General features: G+C 49.1%; 1 protein-coding gene across 4 annotated transcripts in view; it reads right to left on the reverse strand.

Moving 5' to 3' along the window:
* TNS3 (tensin 3) overlaps nt 1-26,959 on the reverse strand; it is a 307,731-nt gene that overhangs the window by 159,603 nt on the left and 121,169 nt on the right. For all 4 annotated transcript variants that reach the window (XM_008975482.5, XM_034964064.2, XM_034964063.4 and 1 more), the window contains exons 5-8: nt 7,772-7,824; nt 5,263-5,434; nt 3,077-3,127; nt 1,094-1,216 (exon numbers count right to left, since the gene is read on the reverse strand). In XM_008975482.5, coding sequence (XP_008973730.3) covers nt 1,094-1,216; nt 3,077-3,127; nt 5,263-5,434; nt 7,772-7,824 — 399 coding nt within the window. The remainder of the gene's footprint in view (nt 1-1,093; nt 1,217-3,076; nt 3,128-5,262; nt 5,435-7,771; nt 7,825-26,959) is intronic.

Genomic DNA, 26,959 nt, shown 5'->3' on the forward strand with positions numbered 1-26,959 from the left:
TACCTAGTGCCTTTGCAGGAAAGATATACTGAGAGTCTAATATAACTCAAAGGGAAGCTTCTTTCAAACTAAATTCCATAATACAATGGATTTCTGTGCAGTTTTTTAGTGTAAAAGAGTCCGGAAGAAAAAAAAAAAACACTTCTATCTTGAACCGTCAACACTTCCTAGATACTTTGATGGTCCTAAGAATGCTTTGTCAAACACACAAAATAGGGAGCTGCCCATTAATGAACAGTGACCCCAGCCCACTGGCTACATCCTTTCCCAAAGGATTCCTCCCTGACTCAAGGTGTGACTGGAATAAGAGCTTTTCTCTAATAGTAAGTTTCTGGCAGGAGGATTAAGCTTCACACACTTACCCCTCAGTGAGTTTGCTTTCAGTCCAACCCCTTTCAACACCAATCACATTTGAGGAGCAGTACAAAGCAGTTGAGAAAACTGGGAATTAAGAGGAAAGATCCCAGGAGGTGGGAGGAGGAAGCATGGAAGGAACCCGAGGCAGCCAGGAGGACGAGTGCCCACCAGCTATGCACCTGGGCTGCCGGCATCCACCAACCCTGCTGGGGCTGACACAGACAGTCCCGGCCACTCTGTGAAGATGCACAGGCCACGCCTGCACTGCAATGGCTCCACGTGGAAAGGACGACACGTTTACTGCAATGGCATCATGCCATCATCTAGTCCATCAACTGATTACCATAACTCAAGACGGCATGGAAAGTCTGACACAGTCCATCTGAAAAGGGCATAGCTCTTTTGAAAAGGAGGGCTGTCCATGAGAAATAAAATTGAATAAAAATGACATGATTTGCTCTCATAACTGTGGTCAATTTGGGGTCAACAGTTTCAAATGTCCAGCTACACATTCAGGGACCACAATCCTATAAATTCTAAAGCCAAACTTGGGGAGGTGTGATAACTCTTTGTTTCCTTCTTTAAAAGCAAGTACGAAAACCTAAAGACAAACCCATAAGGAGCACATCGCACCAGCTCAAAGCGGAAATGTGCTCAGATGCAGCATTGGTCTCCATCTCAACTCCAAAGACTGAAGCCTAGCCAGACCCCCAAATGTGAGAGGGGGCGCGCTCACCCTGCAGTGAATGACGACCACATGCTGGGGGTTGCTGTTCAGCCAGGACTCCTGCGCCTTGCATATGGTACACATCTTATCCAGGGGCGGTGCATGGAGCTCTGGCCAGCCCACATCCATGATCTGCAACAAGAAAGGGGAGCTTCCTCAGTTTCCATTTCCTGAAACCTTCTGAGGCCATCTCACAATGACTTCTTTCATCATTAATACATTTCATTTGGGAGTAAAGAACATGCTGGGTGACCCTTTCCTAAAACTCAGTGAGCATGAGGACCAACTTCCTTCACTGCGAAGAAAAAATAAAGCATTATACTGCCCATGTGATGCCTCTTCTTCCAGGGGCTCATCTGCTCTTCTGCAGCTGGGGTGACAATTCTAGAAAGGTCTTTGAGTTGCTGATGGTGCAGGTTGTGTGGACAGGGCCGCAGTCCAGTGAGATCTCAAACAGGAGTCCTAGGCCCAAGCTGCTGCCAAAATTTCCCCACTCGGGTTAAAATCCCAGTTTGGAGAGTGCAGCCAGCCATCTCCCACACACTGTGCGGACAACACCTCAGAGACAATCTCCTGGAAAGGCAGCACTTAAGGAGGAAGCACCTTCAAAACCCTAATTAAGTTTGGTGCTTGGACAAAGAAAATCACCACCATGTGCTAAAGACACAGTGACTCAGTGCAGAACTGCAGCTCTGAGCGTCCTGAGGCACACACAAGTCCACAGTGGCCCACGGTGGCCACACGGGGGTGTTGCTTTTCCTTTGATTTCCTTTTGTCAGTAGGGCGAGGACAAGGAGCTCTATCTTATGATGAAAGTCGTAGAAATAGTGTAAGACTGTTGGAAATTTCAGAAAGTTGCCAGGAAGTAGGAAAAGTCACTACCCCTGCCACCACTCAAAGATAACCACTGCAATGTTTTCATGAATCCCTTAGTCTCTTTTCTGTATACATTTAGCATAATTGAGATACTATTATACATAAATTCTATACTCTACTATTGTTAACTAGTATTAAAATAGGTAACTTATCATGTTTCTGCTTTGTTACTCTAATGGCTGCAAAATATTTCAACATATAGAATATACATACATATATGTACCACAACTTATGTTGACTCAGTCTTAAAATTATCCCAAACTTTGCTGTTGAAAATGATCATGAAGGGTGAGGGGCAAGGGGAATGAGAGCATTAGGACAAATACTTAATGCATGAGGGGCCTAAAACCTAGATGACAGGTTGATAGGTGCAGCAAATCACCATGGCATATGTATATCTATGTAACAAACCTGCACATTCTGCACCTGTATCCCAGAACTTAAAGTAAAATTTGAAAAAATTTTAAAATTTTTAAAAAATGAAAATTTTCATGAAAGGAGTGGATTAGTATGACCATAAAGAGATACTAGCAGAAGAAAGCCCCATGCTGATGGAAATGTTTTGTCTCTTGTTTGTGGTGGCTTAACAAATCTATACACATGATGCAGTTTAGATTTATTCTATACATATATTTGTTATAGATTTGTTTCATGCATATATATATGCAGTATATATGAAAGATCCCAGCAGGTGGGAGGAGGAAGCATCATGTGTATAGATTTGTTCTATAAATATATATGTAGTATTTATCATCTATACACACGATGCCAATAAACACACATGTACGCAAAACCAGGCAAATGTGAGTGAGGTCCGTGGACTATACCAATGCCAACTTCCTGACCTAGATATTTTACTATTAGTGTTGTAAGATTCTCCCACTGGAAAGACTGGGTGAGAAGTACAGGAGATCTCTGTATTATTTTCACAACTTCCTATGAATCTCTAACTATTTCAAACTGAAGAAAAAAGTAATTAAAATAATTGATATGAACAATTCCTAATACTCCTTATCAAGTCACATTCCACAAAGACTAGTAGCAAATTATTTTTGCACAAAATAAGCATTGTTTACATTTTACAAAATGCAGAATATAAAGGGATGAACTCTATACCTTTGGGTTAAGCTTCGTAAGGTCATATCTCTTTTCTGAAAGGTTTAATACCTATAAAAGAGAGGAAAAAATGCCTTGCATAAAATAGATTTTAATATTTTAAAAATTAATACTTTAATTTTTATTTAATTTTAATTAATACTAATTTTTTAAAAAAATATCTAAAATCTTCACACTCACAAATCAGGGGGAAAAAAAGCTTTTAGACAAATCCTTGACATCAGAGATGAAAGCAGAAAACACATTGCATTTTTACATGATGTTTCCCTTCCAGGTACCGAGGATCAGAAAAGATTGAAAAATACAGACTTGTGTGGTCACAGAATAAAAAACAAATAAAATAAATAAGATAAGGATGGCATACAGAAACCTTACACATAAAGTCTATATTCTACTTCTTCAACTAGCATTAAACCAGGCGATTTACTGTGTTACTATTTTTTTTTAATTCTCATGGCTACAAAATATCCCAACATATAGGATACACACACACACACGTATAAAATATATAATATAAAATATATATACACATACATATAAAATAAATATCACGGTCTTGCTCCTGAAAACACAAACTGACCCAACAGAGAGGTGGTACATGGTGGGGAAGGCTGTCCCTCCTCTATGGCCTGGTGGCCCCAGGCCTGGAAAGGGCTGAGTTCATGCCCGGCCAAAAGCCACGGCCTAAGTTCACTGAAAAATCACAGCCATTTGTGGAACCTTGCTAAATACTCAAGTAGTTCAAAATGAAAAAAATAATAATAATAATAATGTTCCAGCAGCAAGGAGCCTTAAAAATTAACTAAACGTCCCTCTCACTTCAGAGTCAGAGATGTGAGGAAAGTGGAGGGTGGGGGCTTGTCCTGGTCACCCAGCAAGCCCTGTTTATGACAAGGGGGGGTGCTGCTTTGTGACCCACAGTTCATTTCTAACCCTGCACAAGAAAAAGATCCCTGCCATAGCCATTTTGCAGGGACAGCTCTGGCCCTGACAAGGCCCCACAGACAGGTGCTGGCCAGGGCTCCAGGCCCTCTGCATGGTCTCTTTGGGGAAGGTGGACTGGGGAAGAGGGGAAGGATGGCCAGAGAGGAGACTCGGGATGCGCTGACCAGCCTGGGAGTGGCTTCCAAAGGAAGGAGCCGTGGTCCTGCAGAGCACACCGCCTCAGTGATGAAGGAGGAAGCCCTGGGGAGGAGAGGGCCCCTGGTGAGAGGCACCACCATCAGATGGGGCTTGGCCACCACTTCCTGTCCACCGCCAGGTCACAGACAAGACGGGCTTCAAGACGAGAAAGAGGCAGGAGCCTGGGTGAATCAAGGATCGGGGAGGGGTCAGGACACAGGTAGCACCTGGGCCAGGGCTGCTCTGGCATCAGACGGAGGCCACATCCTGCTCTGCCACTTGGGTCCACCTCTCCCAGCCACTGGTGCCCCAGTCATTGGAGCAGACCAACAAGGAAGACAATGACCACCTTGTAGGTTTGCAGGGCAGATTAGCTTTACCACAGATAAGGAGGCCTCCTTACTAGAGATAACAAGGCAGGTAGAGAGAGGGTGCCAGGGAGCTGTCATTCAATCCCATTAGTGACTGTTGACAGCAGAAGGAAGTCAGCCTCCACCTGGGCTACCAACCATGGGAACAGAAAACAAGGGGCCAATCAGAGGGTGAGAGATGGTGAGAGGCTGTTCTGTATTATTCCTCAGATGTGGCTCCACCATCAACTCGACACGTGTGTTTTGAAAATCAAGCTGTCTCCTTGTCTCCAGGGCAGCCCCTGGTTTCTTGGGTGCCCACCTAATTTGTCTTCCTAATTTCTGGCTCAGGAGGAGAGTCACAAGTTTGTCTTTTGATAACAGGGATGCAGCATGGGGGCGCAAGGGTGGCTGGCTGGGGACATGTCCCAAGGCACTGGGGAGCCAGCCTCACTGATGAGTGCAGGACAAGGCAACAGCCATCCCTGCGGTCAGCAGTCGTGTGTCCCTGAAAGCTACCTACAGAGACACATAAGTCTCCTCCCCAGGCGTGGTAGCAGAGAGACAGAGGACGAAGGCGCCATGGGCAGCTGTGTGAGCCCAGGCCCTTGAGCTTCTCCCTCATGTGTAAACCAGTGTTCTGTGAGTGCCCATCCCTACACAGTGCCTGCTGCAGAGCCTGCCCAAAGGCTCCCAGAGCCGCCCACCGCTCACCAGGTAGTTGTCCCCGTGCTTGGACTTGAGCATGCGCGTGACCTCCTGCAGGTTGTGCAGGTAGGACTCCTCGGAGCAGCCGACAGGGAAGGACACAGCGATGATGCGCTCCGTGATGTAAGTGAGGTCCAGCCCATGGCCCTCCTCCATGGTGGGACTCAGGATGACGGGCCTGCGAGAGAGCAGTGGGCAGATCAGAAACAGGGTAAGGAGGCAGCAGACATTCATCCTCTAGGAAAAAGGTGAAGACGACGGACACTTATCCTCTGGGTGTTCACACCAGCACCTGGGCGGCCAGCTACGGGAATTTACAGTGTGCGCAGCCTCTGTGCAGTGTTCCCATAACAGCGGGCAGTGTGGGGAGGGGCACAAGATTGAATTTTCCTAGCAGGGCATGACGGGGTACCGCAAGCTGCGGTCAGGGAACGCACAGAGAGAAAGCAACTCAGAGCAGTGACGCATGGGCTCAAATGCAAAAGCACGAAGGCGGGAAGGACTTTTTGTGGTTACACTGGGAGCAGGAACAGGGTTCCAAGCGGGACTCCTGGAGTGGGAGCCTCAACCCTGCTCTGAGGTGTCAAGGTCGGCACGAGGGGGCACCGGGAGGGGGCCAGGAGGAAGCGGAGATGGTGTGAGCAGAAGCCAAACATCAGCAAGCAGCTCCTCGTGTCCGTATGCGGCATCCTGGGGGAGGTGCGGCCAAGGATGAGGCTGGTGAGGTGGCCAGCTATGGTCGTGGAGGACCCTGAAGGCCCAAGAAGGAGGCAGGACCTCACGTAGAGAAGGGACCAGCTGGGGCATAATCAAAGCGGCCTTTCATCTACTGAGCAGCAACTCAGCAGACTCCTATCAGAAGGCTAAGAGCTCCATGGGGCCCTGCTGGGACCCCACCCAGCTAGCCACAGGCCAGGTGGATGCAGGGTAGAATGTGGGGCTGGCCACCCAACCAGGTGCCCAGGTGGCCAGGGCAGGCCCCCAAGTGTGAAATGAAGACTGTGGAGGAGGGAAGAGGGCAGAAATGGTCATGTCATGGCCAGCAGGCTGAGGACTTGGGCAGGACTGGCAGTGTGGAGCCAGGCACCCAATGTGACTGGAGACAAGGGCCTCCCACAGACCACAGATTCTCCACCAGCCCTGTGGGCCCCAGGGAGGCCTGAGCCCCTCCCAGGAGTGCTCCTAACATTATGGCTGAGGGTGGTATCCAGGAGGAGGTGGAAAAGGTTCCAGGGAGAGGGGATGGGGTTGAACCCAATCGGTGCCCCCATGAGGTAAAGCCAGAGGCATGGGTGCACGGGACGTGTCCTTAAGTCCCTCCAAAGTGCTGCTACTAGCTTTGGGGTTTTCATTTTTACTACTCCTATGTGTTTCTCTCTTTCTTTTAATTTTGGAAAAATTCAAAACCATATAAAATGGTTTTGCAAACCTCCATGTACCAACATCACCTAACTTCAAAATTACCAACACACAGCTAACCTTTGTCCATCAATATCCCCAGCAATCTCCTCCACCACTTTGATTGCTTTAAAGCAATCCCAGATACTATGTAATTTCATTTATAAATCTCGCAGTATTGATTTCTAAAAGGTAAGGGCACTTTTTGATTAAAATGTCTACAATGCCATTATCACACCTCAAAAAGAAATAATAACATCAAACATCCAATACCATACATTTATTTTTATTTTTATTTATTTTTATTTTTTCGAGACAGAGTCTCGCTCTGTCGCCGGGCTGGAATGCAGTGGCGCAATCTCAGCTTACTGCAATCTCTGCCTCCTGGGTTAAAGGGATTCTCCCGCCTCAGCCTCCCGAATAGCTGGGATTACAGGCATGCGCTACCACACCCAGCTAATTTTGTATTTTTAGTAGAGATGGGGTTTCACTGTGTTGGCCAGGATGGTCTCGATCTCCTGACCTTGTGGTCTCCCCACCTCAGCCTCCCAAAGTGCTGGGATTACAAGTGTGAGCCACTGTGCACGGCCCATACATTTATTTTTTAAGGTTGATTTGTTCAAATCAGCATCCAAACAATTCCCAAGGATTTTGTTTTCTCTACCTTATTTATCAGACATGGATTTAATTCCAATTCAAATGTATTGAACACTGTTAGAACAGAAATAAAGCGCTTCCTACGGTCATGAGGATCCACAGTGAGTGCCTCTCCAGAAGATGCTGGCTCAGGGCCCCCGTCATCTGCTCTAAAGGGGCTCTTGCCAGCACACCCTGGAGTCTCCCCCAAAAGTGACACTTGCACAATCAGGCCTCAGCAGTGCAATTATTTATTCAAAGACAATCACAGGTGTTTCTACCACCTGGACTTCTGACCCTGACACGGCATTTAGAAACGGATAGAAAACCTGGCCTGTATCACCTTTGATTGGCAATGTTTACAACCAAAACAGAAATTATGATTTCTACAGAAGAAAATGATGCCATGCCCAAGTTTCCTCTGTGGAGAGCTGACCTACAGCCAGAGACACAGGAATGAATGACCCACACAGACACTCACCGCAGAGGTTTATCACGGCAGAGAGAACTGGACAGCGTGGAACTCCCTGGAGCCTGCAAATAACAAAACAAGGGTCATTTTGAAGTTTCCTTTCCTGCCAGTCTACATGACAGACACCACTGAGAGGGAACAATGACAGCTGTCCCACAGTTTAATCATAAACAGCAAGTCAATCATAACTACTAGCCCACCTTATCACCTCAGAAGGGTCTACACCATGTTGTGTGATTCAGCTCACCAGAGGACGCGATGCCACTAACCAGCATCAGGACGGGCTTCCACAGGAGCCAGTGAGGCCACCCTCCAGTCAGGGCAAGGTAGGCATCGCTTGGCCTGCAAACAGTGCCCTGCCCTCCAACACAGGAGGTGCCAGATGACACCAGCGCTATGACTATCATGGCTGCTATTATTTACTTGAAAGAACCAATTAATGAGTGACTTTCAGGAATTCTCAATCATACCTACTCTTTTTTAAAGAGCCTATTCAACAGGGAGAAAAGACTCGGGTTATAATTACTTTATAGTTATATAACCCTTCCTTGTGTGTAAGGGTTGTTATATACTACGGTGACAGAGATCTACTATTTCAGGAAAAATGCCCAGCAACTGTGTGAGTAAGAAGGCTCTCCAATATTTCAGAAGTGAGGAAATTGGGGCTCAAAGAGGGAAGCGATCTTGTCAGATGGCAGAGGTGAATAGGGAAACCCAGACACCCCCTACAGGGCTCCCTCAAAGTCTCTTTCTGCCCCAAGCCAGGTAATGCTGCACACAGGAGCCCAGAGACCCCCGAGCTGGGGGGACACAGAGCCTCCGGCACTCCTCCTGCTCCCCAATCAAAGCAGGCCCACAGACACCACCATCAGAGGCATCAACACCCCCGATCACACCTGGGATCCCACTCAGGCAGGTGCAGCTCACCTGGACTCCTTAGGCAAGAAATGAACAGAAAACAAATTCTATGTATATTTCGGAGACCAACAATACAGATGTTTTCCTGAAATCATACCAATGCAAAGCCTAGCACCAATTCCAAAACCACAGAGATCATTGTCTCAGCCTCCCAAGACAGGGGCAGGATCTAGGGGCGTGCTCTTCAGTTCTACACCAAGGTGCCAGCGAGCTCAGCCCTGGGTCCACCTCCTCATTGCTTTTCCTGGGAAAGCCCCTTGGCCACTCCACTTCTTTGTCTCCTGCCTTTTGAAGTGAGAATAGTAACAGACAGGGCCAGTCTCATGGAGCTGTCCAGGGATTCACTGAGGTAATTCTGTCAATGGCTTGGAACCCAGCCTGGCACCGCATGGCCACTGCCCGTGCTGGGCAGACCTGGTCAAGTGAAGTCCCGTGGTCTCCAGACCCCGCCCACCCCTGACTTCTGAGCTGCACCCCCTGCTCATCCCCTGTGCCCACAAAGCTGCAGGAGGCTCTAAACATGTTCCTCTGATCTTCTCAAAGCCCTAACCCAAAGCCTTTCACAGCTCAAACTAGACAGCTATAAAACAGAAGACTACTCTTTTGCCTAGTAGAGCTGCAAAAATAAAAATCTTGAAAACATTTTTTAAAGTTTTGATGAAATATAAACAGATGCAAGATTTCAGAGGGCAACTTGTCAGTGTGTATAAAAAGTATTTAGAATACGGCCGGGCACAGTGGCTCACACCTGTAATCCCAGCACTTTGAGAGGCCGAGGCGGGCACATCACTTGAAGCCAGGAGTTCAAGACCACCCTGGCCAACATGGTGAAACCACGTCTCTACTAAAAATACAAAAATTAGCCTGCGTGGTGGCGCACACCTGTAATCCTAGCTACTCGGGAGGCTGAGGCACAGGAATCACTTGAACCTGGGAGGAGGAGGTTGCAGTGAGCCGAGATCGTGCCACTGCACTCCAGCCTGGGCAACAGAGCAAGACTCTGTCCCAAACAAATAAACAACAAAAAAAAAGTATTTAGAATACAAACAGAGAGGTAAACTGAATGCACTAAAATGAAGTCTCCGAAAAGGTAAGGAAATGATACATCAAAAACCCGTTTAGGTTAATTCATACAATCTGTACATGTAACACTCAAATTCAAGCAGCTCAGATGCAATCCTAATAGAGCCAATCCCATTATGGGGAAACTCAGCTTAACCAGGGTCCCATTTAATTCAAAAAAGTATTCAATAAGCCAACATCTCAGGGGAGAACAGCAAGGAGTTTGATCGACCATGGTCCTGGGTCTTACATGAACCCACCAGGATCTGACTATATGTGTCCCACATCTTCACCAGACCACACATCCAAAATACAGTGACTCCCATTGCAATGCCATGCTGGAGTACACTGGCCCAGTTCCTACAAGTGGGCTGTCGCTTCAGACCCTATGTCACGCTTCTCATTTGACCGTGAAAGACTGGCATGCAACTTAACATATAAACAGCATTATATAACTCATTGGGCAAAACTATTTAACTCTCACATGACACATCATTCCAAGATGACAACCACACAAATACGTGACTGCTCACTGCCGGCACCAACGTGATGGGGTAGGAGTGTCACCGTCCCTCAGGCGGGGCCCTGACGGCAAGAGGGAAGGAGGGAAGGGTCCCAGAAGGCATGAGGACTCTGCTGTGCCTGACGGAACCCAGGGCCCATTTCCTCAGCTGCAGAGTGAGAAGGGCAGGTCAGACAGACCCACGGGATCTTCTCAATCCAATAATCTCTGAATCCAATTCAGCATTATACGCCTCGATACAGTAACTCCAATGTTCAAACCCCGAAACCATACAAATTGCAACCACTGCCAAAAAAACAAACCAAAAAAACCTTTTAAACCAATAGTTATATAATTTCTAAGGTCAAGGCCAATGGAGGAAACTGTAATCTGTGCTATCACCACAGGGAGGCCCCAGCACCTGAGCTGGTGAAAAGTCAGAAAGTGTTGAATTGCACAAAGTTGCTTACATGAAGTGTTCGGAAATGCAGGGTTCCTGTAAAGTGTCCCAGCATTGCCCAGAGACACCCCTTCCTTAACCTCTGTATTGGGAAGAGGGGCAGGAAGGAGGAATTCAGCCCATCCCCCAACATACCCAATTTTCTATGTAAGTCTACATCCACTTAAAATCGAGGCGAGAAACCCAGCACATCTCAGGGCCACCCTCCAAGAACACAGAGAGCTCGACACCCACTCAAATCCCCAGCCCCAGACCCGCATCTGTCCACCTCATGCCTCCAGATGTGCAAACCCAGGTCTGGCCACCTCCAAGGCATGTGGTGCTCAGCAGCTTCCATAGCACAACCCTGAAGAGCACTGCACAGAGCCCAGCAGAAACCCCAGTAAGCAGACATCACCACCCCTATGTTACATGTTACAGGTTAGTAACATAGGGATGGTGATGAGGAAATGAGGATTTGGTGGGCGGACATGTTGGAATCCCACAGTTAAGCTGCAGTAGCACCTTCTGACACCAAAACTCTGTTCTCCTTCCATCTCCTGGCTTTCAGGTGGTCCACACCCTCTCCTGCACAGGCTGCCCCTGAATCACATGAACATCAGTGAGGATAAAAGACTCTTGCTTGGGGGAGCTGTTCTAGCCCTGTGCCAAAAAGGGCAGAGAAACTATGGCCCTTCCATCACTTCCAAGTCAGCGTCTGAGATCTCATGTGACTAAAATCCCCCTGAATCATTCAGGGGTTAAATCTGGAACCAAGTAGAGGACATGCCTATGACAGGTCCCCCTGACACACTGGGGTAGAACCCCCTCAGCTGCTTTGACTTGGACTAAAATGAGAACCAAGCCCCATACTGAACTGGAACTGCCGCCAAGAGTTTCCGAAATACTGTGCTTGTCAAGAGGAGACTCAGGGATACGATGTCCCTGTAAGTCTTTATTTGAAAGTAAACAATACACCTACACTTGGGTTGCACAAATCTAAACCCTGTGTGTGCACCATAATGCATTTCATGACTGAAGGATGACTGAGAAACTAACTTGCTATAGGTTATATTAAACCTGGCTCCTGAGAAACCCGAAATCCTAACCTCATATAAGGTTTAAAAAACTCTCTCTACTTGTAGGCACCAGTCCTGCAAATCTGTGTTGCAAACTCACTCTCTAGGTGTTTTTTTGTTTTGTTTTGTTTTGTTTTGAGATAGAGTCTTGCTGTTGCACAGGCTGGAGTGCAGTGGCACGATCTCAGCTCACTGCAAGCTCCACCTCCCAGGTTCATGCCATTCTCCTGCCTCAGCCTCCCAAGTAGCTGGGACTACAGGTGCCTGCTACCATGCCCAGCTAATTTTTTTGTATTTTTAGTAGAGGCAAGGTTCCACTCTCTAGGTGTTTTGAAAAGAGAGCTGCCTGCTCACGTCCTCAGAAGCCTTCCCGAGCTGTGGTTTCCTTGTGGACCCTATCGCCAATGTCAATCAAATCCAAGCCCTTAGTGATTAGAGTTCCCATGAGATAGAAACACAAGTTGCTTCTTTTGTTCTCTTGTTTTCCAGGGTGAAAAAACCCAGACAGCAAAGCCTCCCACCCAGCCTCTGCCCAGCCCATGCCTCCCTCACCTGTGTCCCTGTTGGCATGCTCTTATCACAGCCTTCAACACCCAAATAAGAGAAAGAGAAAAGGGAGGCCCAGGTAGAATCTGTGGTTAAGGTTAAACCTGCAAAAGGTAAGCCTGCAAAGACCGCCCTGTTCCAGGCTGCCTTTTTTTTTTTTTTTTTTTTTTTTTTTTTTGAGTCTCACTGTCGCCCAGGCTGGAGTGCAGTGGCATGATCACAGCTGACTGCAGCCTCTCAGTGACTTCTCGGGCTCAGATCATCCTCCCACCTCATCCTCTCAAGTAGCTGGGACTACATGCATGTACCACCAAATACGGCTAATTTTTGTATTTTTTTTGTAGAGATGGGGGTCTCGCCATGTTGTCCAGGCTGCTCTGATGCTCAAGCAATCCACTGGCCTCCGTCTCCCAGAGTGCTGGGATCACAGGCATGAGCTTCCGTGCCCGGCCAGACTGCTCTTTAGAAGCATTTTCCTTCTACAGGTCCTGGAGCTCATCCTGGCCACGTGACAAACTGGCCCCATGGGCTCAATGAGGTCAATGAGGTCAATGAGGTCACTAAACTCCCTTTCTCTTCTGGTAAAATGACAGCTGTGGATCAAACACTTGGAGGTCATCCCAGTCCTGGACTCCCTGAGTCAGTGAGTGAAAAGTGAGGAGAGGCATTCCTCAGATAAAAAATTAGATGCACTGCCTGGAGGGTCATTCTGGTTCCACATATGTTTGTTTGTTTGTTTGTTTGTTTGTTTGTTTGTTTGTTTGTTTTGAGATGGAGTCTTGCTCTGTTGCCCGGGACAGAGCACTTCCTAGTGTGTCACAGCAGTGGGTGAGAGCAGACTAAGCGGCAGGAAGGCAAAAACACCTCTTTTGGGAGAAAGTAGCCTAGCCTTATGGCAAAGCACACGGGCTCCACATCAGGCAGTCTGGGTCCAAGTTAAGGGTCCACCGCTTGGCACCTGCAGCCTCAGGAAAGGTCCTCCACTCGCCTAGGCCTCATCTCCCTCCTCTTTCCAGGACTGTGCGCTCATGTCCCGACCTCACCTTGGAGTTAGCAATCCACGCATGGCACACTAGGGCAAACCTGCTTTTCACAGTGGCCCTATGGCACATGGTCCTGCAGTGACCCTACAGTTCTCAGTCCCACTGTGCCCTCCTGCAGGGCGCCATCCTGCAGTGCGCTATCCTAGCACACCCTAGGCTTCACCCTAAAGACCCTACCCTAAAGCCTCATCCCATCCCACAGCGCCCCACCCCACCACGCGCCATTTGCCAAGACCAGCGGACAACTCTAGAACATGTGATGATGCTCGCTCTAGTGTCTCTATGAGAACCATGCTTTCCACTGTGAACTGCGGCTTCTTGCTCAGGAGGACAGGCCTGATCAGAAGGAAGACCTGAGCTTCAAAGAGTCTTTCTGCACATCTGGGAGCAGAACAAGGGAAGAGCCAAGCACATCCACCTAAAGAAGGCAGAGAAGACAGCAGGAGGCCGGGGGCCCTGGCAGAAGGAGGGGAGGCTGTGGACTGCTGGGACTGAAAGGGCCACTGGAGATTCCCCAAGGCCACTGCCAAAGCACATTTCCAGAGCAGCCATCCCTGGAGCTGCTCCCTTGGCTGTCACATCAACACCATGGCCACCACCCGGGCAGGAGTAAGCACACTCACCAGAAAGCCAGCAGCCTCCTCTGCACTCACCCGTGTGGGGCATGCAGAGGGGAAGCACAGGGAGGAGGGAAGAGTGAAAGACACAGGCCCCATTCCCTCTGCAACAAAACTTCCTTGAAGTCCACGACGTCCCAGGGAGACATGGGATCCTCCCCAGGTGGGGTGGGATCCCAGCTGGTTTGATGTTCCTCTCCACAGCTGAGGATCTGGGAGCCCCCACCTGACAGGAAGGTTAATTTCGAGACAAGCTTGTAATCAATGAGAGCCCAACTCTGGTGGGAATTCGATTTTTTTTTTTTTTTTGAGACAGAGTCTCACTCTGCCACCCAGGCTGGAATGGAGTGGCACGATCTCGGCTCACTGCAACCTCTGCCTCCTGGGTTCAAGCGATTGTCCTGCTTCAGCCTCCCGAGTAGCTAGGATTATAAGCACCCACCAACACACCTGGCTAATTTTTGTATTTTTAGTAGAGACAGGGTTTCACCATGTTGGCCAGGCTGCTCTCGAACTCCTGACCTCAGGCAATCCACCCACCTCGGCTTCCAATGCTGGGATTGCAGGCGTAAGCCACCGCTCCCAGCCAGAATTTGGTTCTTTTTTAACCTATGTCCTTCGACTGCTTGTTTGAACAAATCAACAGTTTCCAAAACCTCACAGTATAGTAATGAAATCTGGCATCAGACAGACCTGGGTGTGAGTCCCACACCACCTGCCAGCTGCAGAATCTTGGGCCAGGGCACTCATGAGCCTCAGTGACCCCATCTGCGGAGCGGGATAATGATGACTCCCTTGTGAGGCTGTTCACAGAATAAAGACAAAAATGTCCAATGCCTGCCTGAGACTAACAAGCCAGCCTTGCTCACTGCAGATTGTCCCTGAGCCTTGCACTGTATGTTGCCGATACATCCAGTTAAACTGTACAGAATCTCTACTGCCCAGGAAAGTCACTGCTCGACGTTCAGCACTGTGCGCCTGGCACAGGTGCGTATCCTGCAGGTGGAAGGCAGTCTGAAGAGTAGAGTCAGCTGCAGCAAACCAAGCCTATGTCGTGCAATTAATGCTAGTGTGGCATTTCAAATGGAGCATCCTTCACTGACGTCCCATTGCCATGGGGTGAAAGGCAGGTGCTCAGCCTGGTCCTCAGAGCCCTGGGTGAGCCAGCCCCTGCCTCCTCATGTGCCTCCCTCACTCCCTGTCCCTACCTTACCTGCTGTGCTTCCTCCTGCCCCAGGTTCTTTGCACATACCACACAGTTTAGAATGCTCCTCATTCATGTATCCCAGCTTTACCTGGTTAACTCCTGTGATTTCTCAAGCACTTGGCTCAGATGGCAACTTCCAGCAAAGCATAATCTGATCTCCCTACCCGACCTGAGTCATATGTTCCTTTCTACTTTGGTCTCCTTTTTGTTTTGTTTGTTTGTTTGAGACAGGGTCTCACTCTGTTGCCCAGGCTGGAGTGCAGTGGGGTGATCTTGGCTCACTGCAACCTCCATCTGCCGGGTTCAAGTGATTCTCCTGCCTCAGCCTCCAGTAGCTGGGATTACAGGCGCCCGCCACCACACCCGGCTAATTTTTGTATTTTTAGTAGAGATGGGGTTTCACCATGTTGGCCAGGCTGGTCTTGAACTCCTGACCTCAGGTGGTCTGCCCGCCTCGGCCTCCCAAAGTGTTGGGATTACAGGCGTGAGCCACCACGCCCAGCCCTGGTCTACTTTACTGTGCCGATCACAACTGCAAGAAAACAACTAACTGTGAATTCTCGTCTGAGCTCTACAGCCCCCTCCCATGCGGATCCAGCAGAGGCACTGGCAGTCTAGCTCCCAGAGGTATCTCTAGCCTCTGGGGCCGCACTCTGCACACAATAGCCACCCAGCATAGCAGTCTGTAGAATGAAGAAAGGAAGAAACGAACCACTAATCCCAAAGTGGCTGTGGAGTCATCTGGCCATCTGAAGAGGCATGAGGATGCTGTTATTAGATTTCAATAACAGACAGCTAGTTAGCTTTAGTTTTGGGTTAACAAAAATAAATGTACCCATTGACTTTAACAGGCTTATCTAAAAGAAGAATAGGATGAAAAGCAGTGACATCTGCTCCTTCCCAAGGTTATAACATGGAATAACTGCGGCCTATTTAGGAAGACAGTGCCCACGGAATAGCAATGTGGTTAAGCATCAGCTTGACAGCTCGGTAAAAGCTAACAGTGAGACTTGGATACACATGACTATAAACTGTGGATTTTTCTCACCCACTGAGCTGAACTCAGTACCCTGTGCCTACTCAAGTATTGAAAACGGTAACACATATTTTTTAAGTGTTTTCTCATGTAATTCCCCAAGACTACCCTTTAAGAAGCAGTCCCCTTAGCATCTCTGCCTCCCTAAGACCCAAGACCCTGGAGCAGAGGTGACCATCCCTCTTCCCAGGGGGGCTCTGACCACTGGCAGAAAGCAGGTCTCCACTATCTGCCAGGCCTCTAGCTACAGCCCAGGCTGGCCAAAGAAGCAGTGACTAGCACTGGCCCTCACTCCTGCTTACCCAGGGGCCAATATAGGTGCAGGGCAGTGCCAAGATCCTTGAGCCAGGGTAGGTTAAACATGGCACCCCGTTCCCTGCCTCTCCTTGTCCTCACTGGCTTTTGGTGAAGAGGAAAGAAAAGAAGCCCTTGGCAGGGCATGGTGGCTCACACCTGTAATCCCAGCACTTTGGGAGGCCAAGGCAGGGGATCACAAGGTCAGGAGTTCAAGACCAGCCTGGCCAACATGGTGAAACCCCATCTCTACTAAAAATACAAAAATTAGCCAGGTGTGGTGGCAGGCGCCTGTAAACCCAGCTACTTGGGTGACTGAGGCAGGAGGATTGTTTGAACCCGGGAGGTGGAGGTTGCAGTGAGCTGAGATCACGCCATTGCACTCCAGCCTGAGATGCTGTCTAAAAAATAAGAAAAAGCAGCCCTTTTATGGACGTCATGTTAGGAATCCCAGCAAGGCCTAAGCCTGCAGAGAGAATATCAGCTCCCCTGGGTGTCCCCAGGGCCTGTGCACTGCTCCTAGCAGCCTGACCAGCCCTGAAAACTAGCAGTGTAAACAGCTCTGTAAAAAGAAACAAAAGGCCAGGCACAGTGGCTCACGTCTGTAATCCCAGCACTTTGGGAGGTGGAGGCAAATGGATCACTTGAGGCCAGGAGTTCGAGACCAACCTGGCCAACATGGCCAACATGGCGAAATCCTGTCTCTACTAAAAATACAAAAAATTAGCCGGGCGTGGTGGTATGTGGCTGTAGTCCCAGGTACTCCGGAGGCTAAGGCAGGAAAATCGCTCAAACCCAGGAGGTGGAGATTGCAGTGAGCCGAGATGGTGCCACTGCACTCCAGCCTGGGCAGCAGAGCGAGACTCTATCTCCAATAAATAAATAAATCAAAAGAAACAAAAGACACAGATAAATCCGCAAGGAAGCAGGACTATGAAGGGCCCGGTGACGAGAGACACAGATCACAGCTGCCGGGCCATGTGTGAGGTGGGGACAATTAAACAGGTTGGGCTGAGACACCTCTGCACATTCTGTTTTTGTTTCACCAAGCAAATGGAGAAGAAATAAATGTAAAATCTTTTTCAAAGGCAACAACCTGAACAACATTCAGTTGGCAAATTTCAAGGCATTTATTTGTTCATCCTTCATTGATTCCTCCACCACCCAGCACATACGACTTGGGGGTTCAGCGCACACTCTTTGGAATACTAATGCCTGGGTAGGCAGCCAGCTCTACTGCTCGAGTAAGCCGTCTGATCTTGGGAATTTACTTGCCCTCTGTGTGGCTCAGTTTCCTCATCTGGAAAAGGGAGACAGAAACAGCATTCTTGGAAGGATTAAATAAGGAAACATAAACATAGGGCTTAGAACAGTGCCTGGCCAGTAATAAGTGCCAAAGAAATATTAGCTACTTATTCCATCATCTTATTTCTGTGTCAGGCCTGTGTGAGGCCCTGGAAATGCACTTTATCCACAAGTTATTGGGATCCCCCTTAGATCACAAAACCAGCTGTGACCACAATGCCCATTTAACAGTAGGAGAAACAATGCTCAGAGAGGGTAAGTGATTTTCCCAAAGCCACACAGTTAATAAGACATTTTTTCCCTTCCAGAACAAGAATACCAGGAACCAATTAATTATCAGGATTGCCCAACTTGATTTTCTGCTTAATGCTTTTAAACATAAGCAGCAATCGTTAAGAACTGCCAGAGAAAGTACACCCCATGGAGGGTGGGAAACTAAAATAAAGTCATCTTGTCATTTTACCTTCATGTTCAACTATGAGAAACAACAGACTAAGATTGTATCTCTATTTATTTGTAACCAAATAGTCACAGGATCCTGCCTCCCTGGCCAGGAGCTCAGGCTGGTTTGGAACCATATGGAAGGAGGCAGCTCAGGAAGACTGGCAGCAGGGAGAGGTAAGCAACACTCAGGGAGGACACAGAGATGTCAGCATTTCCAAAGAAGTCAGAAGCTCCCCTTTGCTCTTCTCACAAATAAGTTTCCCAAGAAGGGGCAGATGGGGCGGACGGTTCTTAGGACACAAGGTCCCACCGAACATCTGCAGCATTGAAGTGAAAGGGGAAAAATGACTTGGAAATGCCCCTTCACTGCAAAGCAGCCAGTACCGGAGGCCACAGAGGAGGGTGGCCAGGGACAGACAAAGTGCGCAGTGCCAGCCCAGCCAAGAGGCGGCACGTGGGGAGTTGGGAACTTACTGTGCTGGGCCTGGGCAGGGACCACCGGCCAGGGCTGCTTTTCCCTTCCAGAAACAGCTCCTCCTACGTTTCGCTCCTTCCCCTGCTTTAGTCAAGCACACCCCTCTTCGTGTTAATGTCTCGGCAGCTCTGGGCATAAAGGAGGCAGCTGGAATAGCCCACCAGGTGGGAGTGTGGGAGTCGCCAGAACCACAGCCAGGAGCAGCTGGCAGGTGTGCCCGGCCCCACGGTGAGCACGCAGGCACGGAGCTCACAGGACAATGTCCGCCCGGGGCTGAGGGCCAGCCTGCCAAGGGCCTGAGGGACAGGAATAAGAACAGCGCTCTCCAGGAGAGCCTTCTGACCAGGAAGCTGAGTGGCTGTGCCTTCCTGGGGACCAGCCACTAGGGAGAACCGCCTCTCAAAAGTTCCCCCAGGAAAAACAAAACCTACTTCGAGTTGCTGGGAGGGCAGGTTACTCACCTCTGTGTCCCAGGTAACAGATGCCTGATGCCCACTGGCCTTCCTCCCTCCCTCTTTCCTTCCTCTCCTCCAACCCCATTCTCTCCTTTACCACTTCCTTCCTTAGTTCATTTTTGCTCCACTTCATTCCAAATAGAATTTGAGATGACTCATCGAATGAATTCAACATAATTAAATAAAATTTTTAAAATAAAAACCAAACCAATAAACAAGCACAAAAACAGGGTTAAAGACAAGAGTGGCCGGGCCAGAGAGAAGGAAAGGTATGCAGCGAAACCTCAGTTATGGGAATGAGGCACCAGACGGTTCTGAATTACAAAACGGGAGATGGAGGCCGGATACACGGCAGATCTTGGTGACATAGAGTCCCGGACCTGCCCGAGGCGGGTTTATTTCCTCACTTAGCACTCAGAGCTAAGAGGAAGGGTGGCCAGCCCGGGCCACATTGTGTCCTCAGCTGTTAGACTCACCCAGGCAGCTGTTTAAACTGATCTCACTGATCTCATGACTACATGGTCAGTCACGTCCCTTTAACTGACAGGGAGATTTGTGTGTGCTTTTTTGTAACATCTTACATGCACTTACATTCTTTTATTTTTATCAGTTATTTCATAACGAAAGCATTTCTTCACATAGAAAAGTGGACCAAGGGAGGGGAGGTGGGGGGGTGCCTCATTGGGCCCCCAGCATAACCCTATCAGTGGGCAGGGTGTTCTGGGGGTGCCCGTTCCACTGGAAACCACGTGGTGTCTCCTTCCAGGCTGAACACAAACGGGGGGCCCCAGTTTATAACTAGCCAGGGGTGCACTGCTCAGACCAGGCTCAGCTCCACAGGGCAGCCTGCGCTTCCTGCCACCTGCCCACCATTTGGCAGGGGCAGACACAGCAGTGACGGCAGGGGGTCAAAATAGGACCACCTGTCCCTTTACTGGCCACAGTCATCAGACCCGGAGACACTAAACAGGACTTTAACTCCTCCAAGCATTGGTTTCCACCTCTGTGAAACGAGTTGACAACACCACCAGCCTCCCAGGATCTCTGTGGGAACTAAGAAGATGCCTCAAGGCACCAAGCCCAAGCCAGCAGCACTCATCATCAGCCCTGGGGGAGAGAGGAGGGTTGCATGGGTTGTTTCCAGTCCAACTCCCGCATTTTACAATGGGGGAGATAGGAGGGTTGCATGGGTTGTTTCCAGTCCAACTCCCGCATTTTACAATGGGGGAGATAGGAGGGTTGCATGGGTTGTTTCCAGTCCAACTCCCGCATTTTACAATGGAGGAAAGGCCATGGGGAGGGGCTGCTCTGGGGGGCAACAGCTGGGCAGGGTGTGGCACCCTGAGGACAGGCCAGTTTATTCCTTACTTCATGGTGACAGAAAACAGGCCGAGCCCTAGAGAGCCAGCTCTCTCAAAGTACCCCCAATGGGAGTGTCCTCAACTGCAGGCAGCGGCCAGCCAGGCAGAGCCAGGCAGGGGGCTCCCATCCATAGGCGAGCAAGTCAGCAAGGGCAGCCTGGGAGGGAAGTGCCTTCTCTAGAAGGTGACAACATTGTTAATGAGCCCGTGTTAATCTCAGTCATCTCGGGAGTCTGAAAGTGCCCTGCAGCAGGTGGGAGGGGTTATGTATGCTGAGTCCACTCGGGAGTGTGCCCTGCAGAGCTGCGTTCTGTCCTGTTAGATGTCCCACCCAAACTCACACAGATCCCCCTGCAGAGAGCCTGGAAACCAGCCCCTCAGGGCACAGCACAGGCATCCCACGCACAGCCCCACCAAACCCCCAGCATACAGACACCTGGTCCTGTCCACATGGGACGTCGGGGGTGCTGAGGGGGGCAAGACCCACAGATGCTGGCCACCATGGGCCACAGAGATAGGTCTCTGGCCCTGCAGCCAGCTGGTTCCATACAATAGCTCAATGTTTGCAAGGCTGAGGGAAGGGCCTAATTCACCCACCCCAGCCTGGCCAACTCTGATGGGCAAAGGGGCTGCCCAGAGAATGCTGAGAGGATCACCCCAACTCAGACCAGGACCATACCTGCCTCCACACCCAGAAGGGCACAGTAGGGCTTTTGCTTTAGAATGAAGAGCTAATGAATTGCACTGACACTGACAGAGCAGCCTTAACCTGGAGTTTATCCCACAATAATCAGATTCATATGGATAACCCCGGAAACAACAAGCAGAGAGGGCTCTGAGCAGCCCTGCTTCCCTTTCATATCCAAGAATGCAAACAAGTATTTGCAGGAGGGCTAGCCCATTTCAGGCACTGCAGGAAGAATGCAGGTGTGACAGAGGGGAAAGACCAGGATGGACTGAAAACTGAATGGATGAGAATCCTGTCCTGGAGGTGCTGGATAAGTACACATTTAAGACCCCATAAAGGAGAGAGAAGGCAGTGCCAGAAGTGGCGGCGATGGGCACCTGGGAGAAGAAGAGCTTGTCTCCAGCTCTAGAAACCATGGCCACTTTGCAGATCCATCAGGGCAGCTCTTGGGATAGGCCAGGATGGCTAGAAAGCATCTGATACAAAGTGGGCGCCTGTGGCAGAGGTGGGGCAGGAGGAGCAAATTCCTTCAGAGGACAGAGTCTGGGCAGAGAAATGGAGGCACACTGCATGTGGTGGGTGGGGCAGCCAGGAGTGACACACGCCATGCTCACAGGATGCATGAGAAAGAAGCTCAAGCCCGGGCTCAAGGAGCCCAAATGCCAGGTGATGAATCCATGACGATGAAAGGTGTCAGAAGTTTCTGCATAGGGGAGTGACACAATCTCAATTGTTTTTAACAAGGTTTAGTGGTAGTAGCAGCAGCAAGATTAATATAAGGGGAACACTGGGCAGTGGACGAGATAGGTGGAAATGTCAGGCCCAAGAGCAGACAGCTGCTGACCTGGACCTCATCTGTTAGTGGCATCAGGAGTGGCTCCAGCAGGCTCCAGGAGCCCAGGGTGCACTTCCCAGACATCAGGTCGGAGGTTGAAATCAGCAATGGGGGGAATATTTATACAAAAGAAATCAGCAAACACTGCCGACCTAGCTTTTACCTGGAAAACCTCTATTAAACATTCACCAGCAACCCCCTGATATTCGTCCTCTAGAAGCCTCAGATTCCCCACCTGGGGAATGGGAGTTGAAATGGCACATAATGCGGAGTTCTAGGAAGATCAAGTAAGGTAAGCATGCAAAGTGCTTAATACTGTGCCTGGAACACCACACATGCTCAACACGTGCCAGCTTTTACTAGTATATTACATTATTACTATTGGGGCAATCAACGGAGGCCAGGAGGGCATCCATTCAGGATGTGAGGAGAAGGAAGACAAGGCCAACAGAACCAGGTCCCCTGAAGCTGAGGAGGTAAATGATGCTGAGACAGCAACAGGGAACGCACAAGGACCAGCATGTACAGGTGCAGGCCCGGCAAGCACACACACAACACAGCCCACGAGACATTCGCTGCCCCACACCTGCTGCTCACCTCAGCCAACCCCCTCCACATCTGGAGCTCCAAGAGTGAGAACCAGCTGGGTAACAACAGGTCCCCATTCCTTAAGGACGCTTTCAGCTCTTCCTCCTCGAGTGTTTCTCAGCCCTTTCGAAGGTTATGAGTATTAGTGAATGACATTAACGAGACTGTCTTCCAAGGACTCCCATTGTGTAGGACAATTCAGTATCATACTAACTTTCTCCCTACCTTACCCCTTTCTTTTAAGAAAATGATAATCTCTCTTTATAAATGTCTTTTAAAATATTCAATGTGGGCTCAATTCTTCCCATATCATTCTCCCTGGAGGTGTGCTGGTAAAGGGAAGGGGAGGGGAGGGGAGGGGAGGGGAGGAGAGGGAAGGGGAAGGGAGGGGAGGGGAGGGGAGAGGCAACCACCTCGATGTATCCTCTGTCCATTCCTGTGGTGTAAATACTCCCACCATGGTTCATTCTAAGCTAGCTGGGTAATTCCACTGAAGATGGAGTGGGGATGTGTGAGTGATCTCACTCAATTCCTCACTAAAATGTTCTCTTTTTACAGGTGTGGAAATGATGTCCTTGATATCTAATTGACCTGTCCAAGGTCATCTGGTTAGTCAGCAGAAGCCACATATGGCCAGGATCAGTGCTCTAGGCCAGGGCCTACAGCTCCGCCCCACTTCCACACACATGTCATGGATAGGCAACCTATCTCAGAGACAGGCCCTTCTCACTCCAAATAGCTTCAACAGCCTCCAAGAGGCCACTCCTGCTAATCACTCTCCCTTTCATCTTCCCACTTTCTCCACTAAATTAACTTCGTTAACACTTCTGAAACCCAAGCTATCAAAAACCCATCACCACCATGGTTTCCTGCCACTCAAGCACCTAGAATGCTCCCTATTTCTATAGAGCTCCAAGTCAGTCCCCTCCAACCACTACACACTATGGTGCCCTCCATCCAGCTACCACCACTCATCCTTTCTGCAGAGGCAGAACGTATTACAGTTGAAGGACCATGGGAAAGGACTTGGAGGCAGGGAGCCTGACTCAAATCCTAGCTCTGCCCTATAGACAGGTTACTCTGGGTAGTCAGTGAGCCCTGTCGCCTCAGTGTCCTCATCTGTAAAAACAGGGACAATGACAGGGACCCAGCACTGTCCTGAGGTGCACCCTGCACTTGCTCCTAGCAGCTCACAAGCAGAAGCTTGAGCCTATCAGGAGACTCTGGGAAGAGGACATAGTCTGAGGCACCAAAAAAAGGAAGTATATCTGCTCAGGTCAATCCTAAAACCTATTGAGACAGTACGTCTCATGCCAAAATAATGTCAATATGCCATATACATGACGTTTACACTACACAGAAACATGGGTGATCTTACTCAATTTCTTACAGGTGAGGAAATAATGTCCTTGGTATCTAACTGACCCATTCAAGGTCATCTGGTTAGTCAGCTGAGGCCACGTCTGCCCAGGATCAGTGCTCTAGGCCAGGGGCCACGGCTCCTCCCAACTCCCACACACACGCCATGGGACAGTCACCTGGGGCTCTGCCAAAGGGCAGCTTCACTAGCTGAGCACAGGGCATCCATTTCCCTTTTAAACATGGGGACAGATGTGTCCTCTAACCTCTGAGGCTTCCATCTGGAAGTGCCTCATGGGTCAGTGGCTCATGTTTAGAACGGCTGTGCCTCCTGGATGCCCCAACCTTTTTTCTCCCTCAATTCTATCTCAGAGAGATTAGATGTCCTGTACAAACTGGATCTGAAAATGATAATAAAATAAAATGTAATATAAAACAAGATGAAATAAAATCAGTCTGCGCTGGGATGAGCTGTGAAAAACGGGGCTGCTCAAGCCACCTCCTGTGAGCACAAGCCAACCACAGACGAAGCCTTCTGCATGAGGAACAAACAGTCCGCCCATCCCTTCCCGCAGGTGGGGGCTTGCAGCTTGGGAGTCAGACCCCAGGCATGCAGGTCCCAGGCCATCTGAGGAGCCTGTGTAGACCCCTGTGGCTGAAGAGCAGGGCCTCACTGCCCTTGAGAGGCTAGCTCTGAGAACCAGCTTTTTAAATAACAAGTACCACCTACTTTCATTCTTATGATAAAAGTTACTTGGTTATAGAAAATTCAGAAAGTAGACATATACAAAAAGAAGCAGACAGAATCAGCCTTTCTCTCCCTCCCATACCCCAAGATAACCAACTTTAGCCAGATAGGATGGACCCCTAAATAAGTATGGGCGACTTTCTTCCGCCCATACTTATTTAAAAGCCAAATGGTGCTTTATGTCCATATCACTATATTTTCTTCTGCACTGCAATTTTTAACAGCAGCATGGTACCCAATTATCCAGATGGAACATAATCCCCCTTTAACAGCATGTTTTTTGGTCTCAAATTTCCCATTCTTATGAATGATGCTATGAGAAACATTCTATAGTTTAAAATGTTAACATCCTTAGTGGCTGCCTCGGGATAAACACCCAGAGATGCCATGTGCTTTGGGATCCACATCACTAGGACTTCCTCTAGAAAGTGCTGTGACTTCCAGGACCACATGCATCATCCCAGAGAAGAGGAAACATACAAAACATGAAACCCATTCCATCTTTTTCTATTTAAGCATATTTTATCCCCTTTCCAAAAAAGAAACTATCTTGTCAAAGGTAAAGAGACTTGAAGTGTCTGGATAGTTATGAAACCAGTGTCCCAGAGAACACAGCAGAGGAGAAAACGGCACCTCCAACCCTCTCTGCAAGCACCTTCACCCCCTCCCAGGTCAGTCTCAGGCCCCAAGTGGACTATGCCACTGGAGTGTCCTAGAATGTAAATTCCCCCACAAGAGAACCACGGCAGGCCTCCATATCCCCACACAGGGCCCAGTGCCTGGTGCATCAGAGGTCCCCAGGACATAAATATTTATAAACTGATTGATTAATGAAGGAGGGGCAGGGCAGTGGAAGAGAGGACTCATCTGTTCCATAATCAAGACCATAACTTCAAGTTTATGATTTATTACCCACCATATCTGGCAAAGGTAGCACCGTCCTCCTCCCCACTGGAGACTGACAAAATGCCTGGTACCATCTGTTAATGGATGAAATGCATTCCCACAAACATCCATATGTTGAAGTCCTAGTGCCCAGGACCTCAGAGGGTGACAGTTTGGAAACAGGATCTTTAAAGAAGTGATTAAGTTAAAATGACACCATTAGGGTGGCCCTAATCCAGTATGAGTGGTGTCTTTATAAAAAGAGGAGATTATCCTGGCTAACACGGTGAAACCTCGTCTCTACTAAAAATACAAAAAATTAGCCATGCATGGTGGCGGGCTCCTGTAGTCCCAGCTACTGGGGAGGCTGAGGCAGGAGAATGGCGTGAACCTGAGAGGCGGAGCTTGCAGTGAGCCGAGATTGCACCACTGCACTCCAGCCCGGGCGACAGAGCAAGACTCTGTCCCAAAAAAAAAAAAAAAGAAGAGGAGCTTAGGAAACAGACACACATAGAGGGGCAGCCATGTGAGGACACAGGGAGAAAACGGCCGCCTACAAGCCAATGAGAAAGCCCTCAGGAGAATCCAACCCTGCAGACACCCTCATCTCAGCCTTCCAGCCTCCAGGACTGAGGGTGATAACCGCCCATTGCTGCAGCTGCCCCGCACGGTGGTGCTTTGTCTTGGCAGCCTAAGCTGACTAAGACGACATCTGAAAGCTCTGAGATGCCTGGTGGGTGTTTGGGAAATGCTGCTGCCAGGAGCAACCTTCAGCTCCCAGGATGGGCAGGTGGCCTGGAGATGCTCACCTACCGCCCTGCGCTCCCCTCACTTCACCCTCTCCCGGCAGGAAGCCAGGCTGACTGTGAACAGCAGCAATAAAGCAAGGAGTGGCATAAGGTGTGGGGCCGGAATGGCCCCTAGCCACACATGGAAACGTTGCCTCCTCCTCCTGAATGTGTTAAATAAAAGGGAGAGGCAGTGGGGAAAACAATCCAGTAAGTCAAACTGGTTAATGTAACTAGGAAGATTGGACAATTTGATGGGCATGCCAAAATATTGAAGGAGGAGGAACAGCAGGAGCATCAAGACACAAGATATCCAACTACTTTCAGCTCTTCCTCCACCTAGTAACTTCCAATAAAGCTGAAGGAGGATGTGCTCTAAACCAGAGAGGTTTTATGTGCATCATATACCTTAACATTACAGATCTATAGATCCCGCCATGAGAAAATAAGTTTGTTGAGCAATTAACTTCAAAATTTATTTTCCAGCTGTTAGAATGTGTCCAGTCTCACTGACAATGCTGGA

This window comes from Pan paniscus, chromosome 6, assembly GCF_029289425.2.
Source record: "Pan paniscus chromosome 6, NHGRI_mPanPan1-v2.0_pri, whole genome shotgun sequence".
Lineage (NCBI taxonomy): Eukaryota > Metazoa > Chordata > Mammalia > Primates > Hominidae > Pan > Pan paniscus.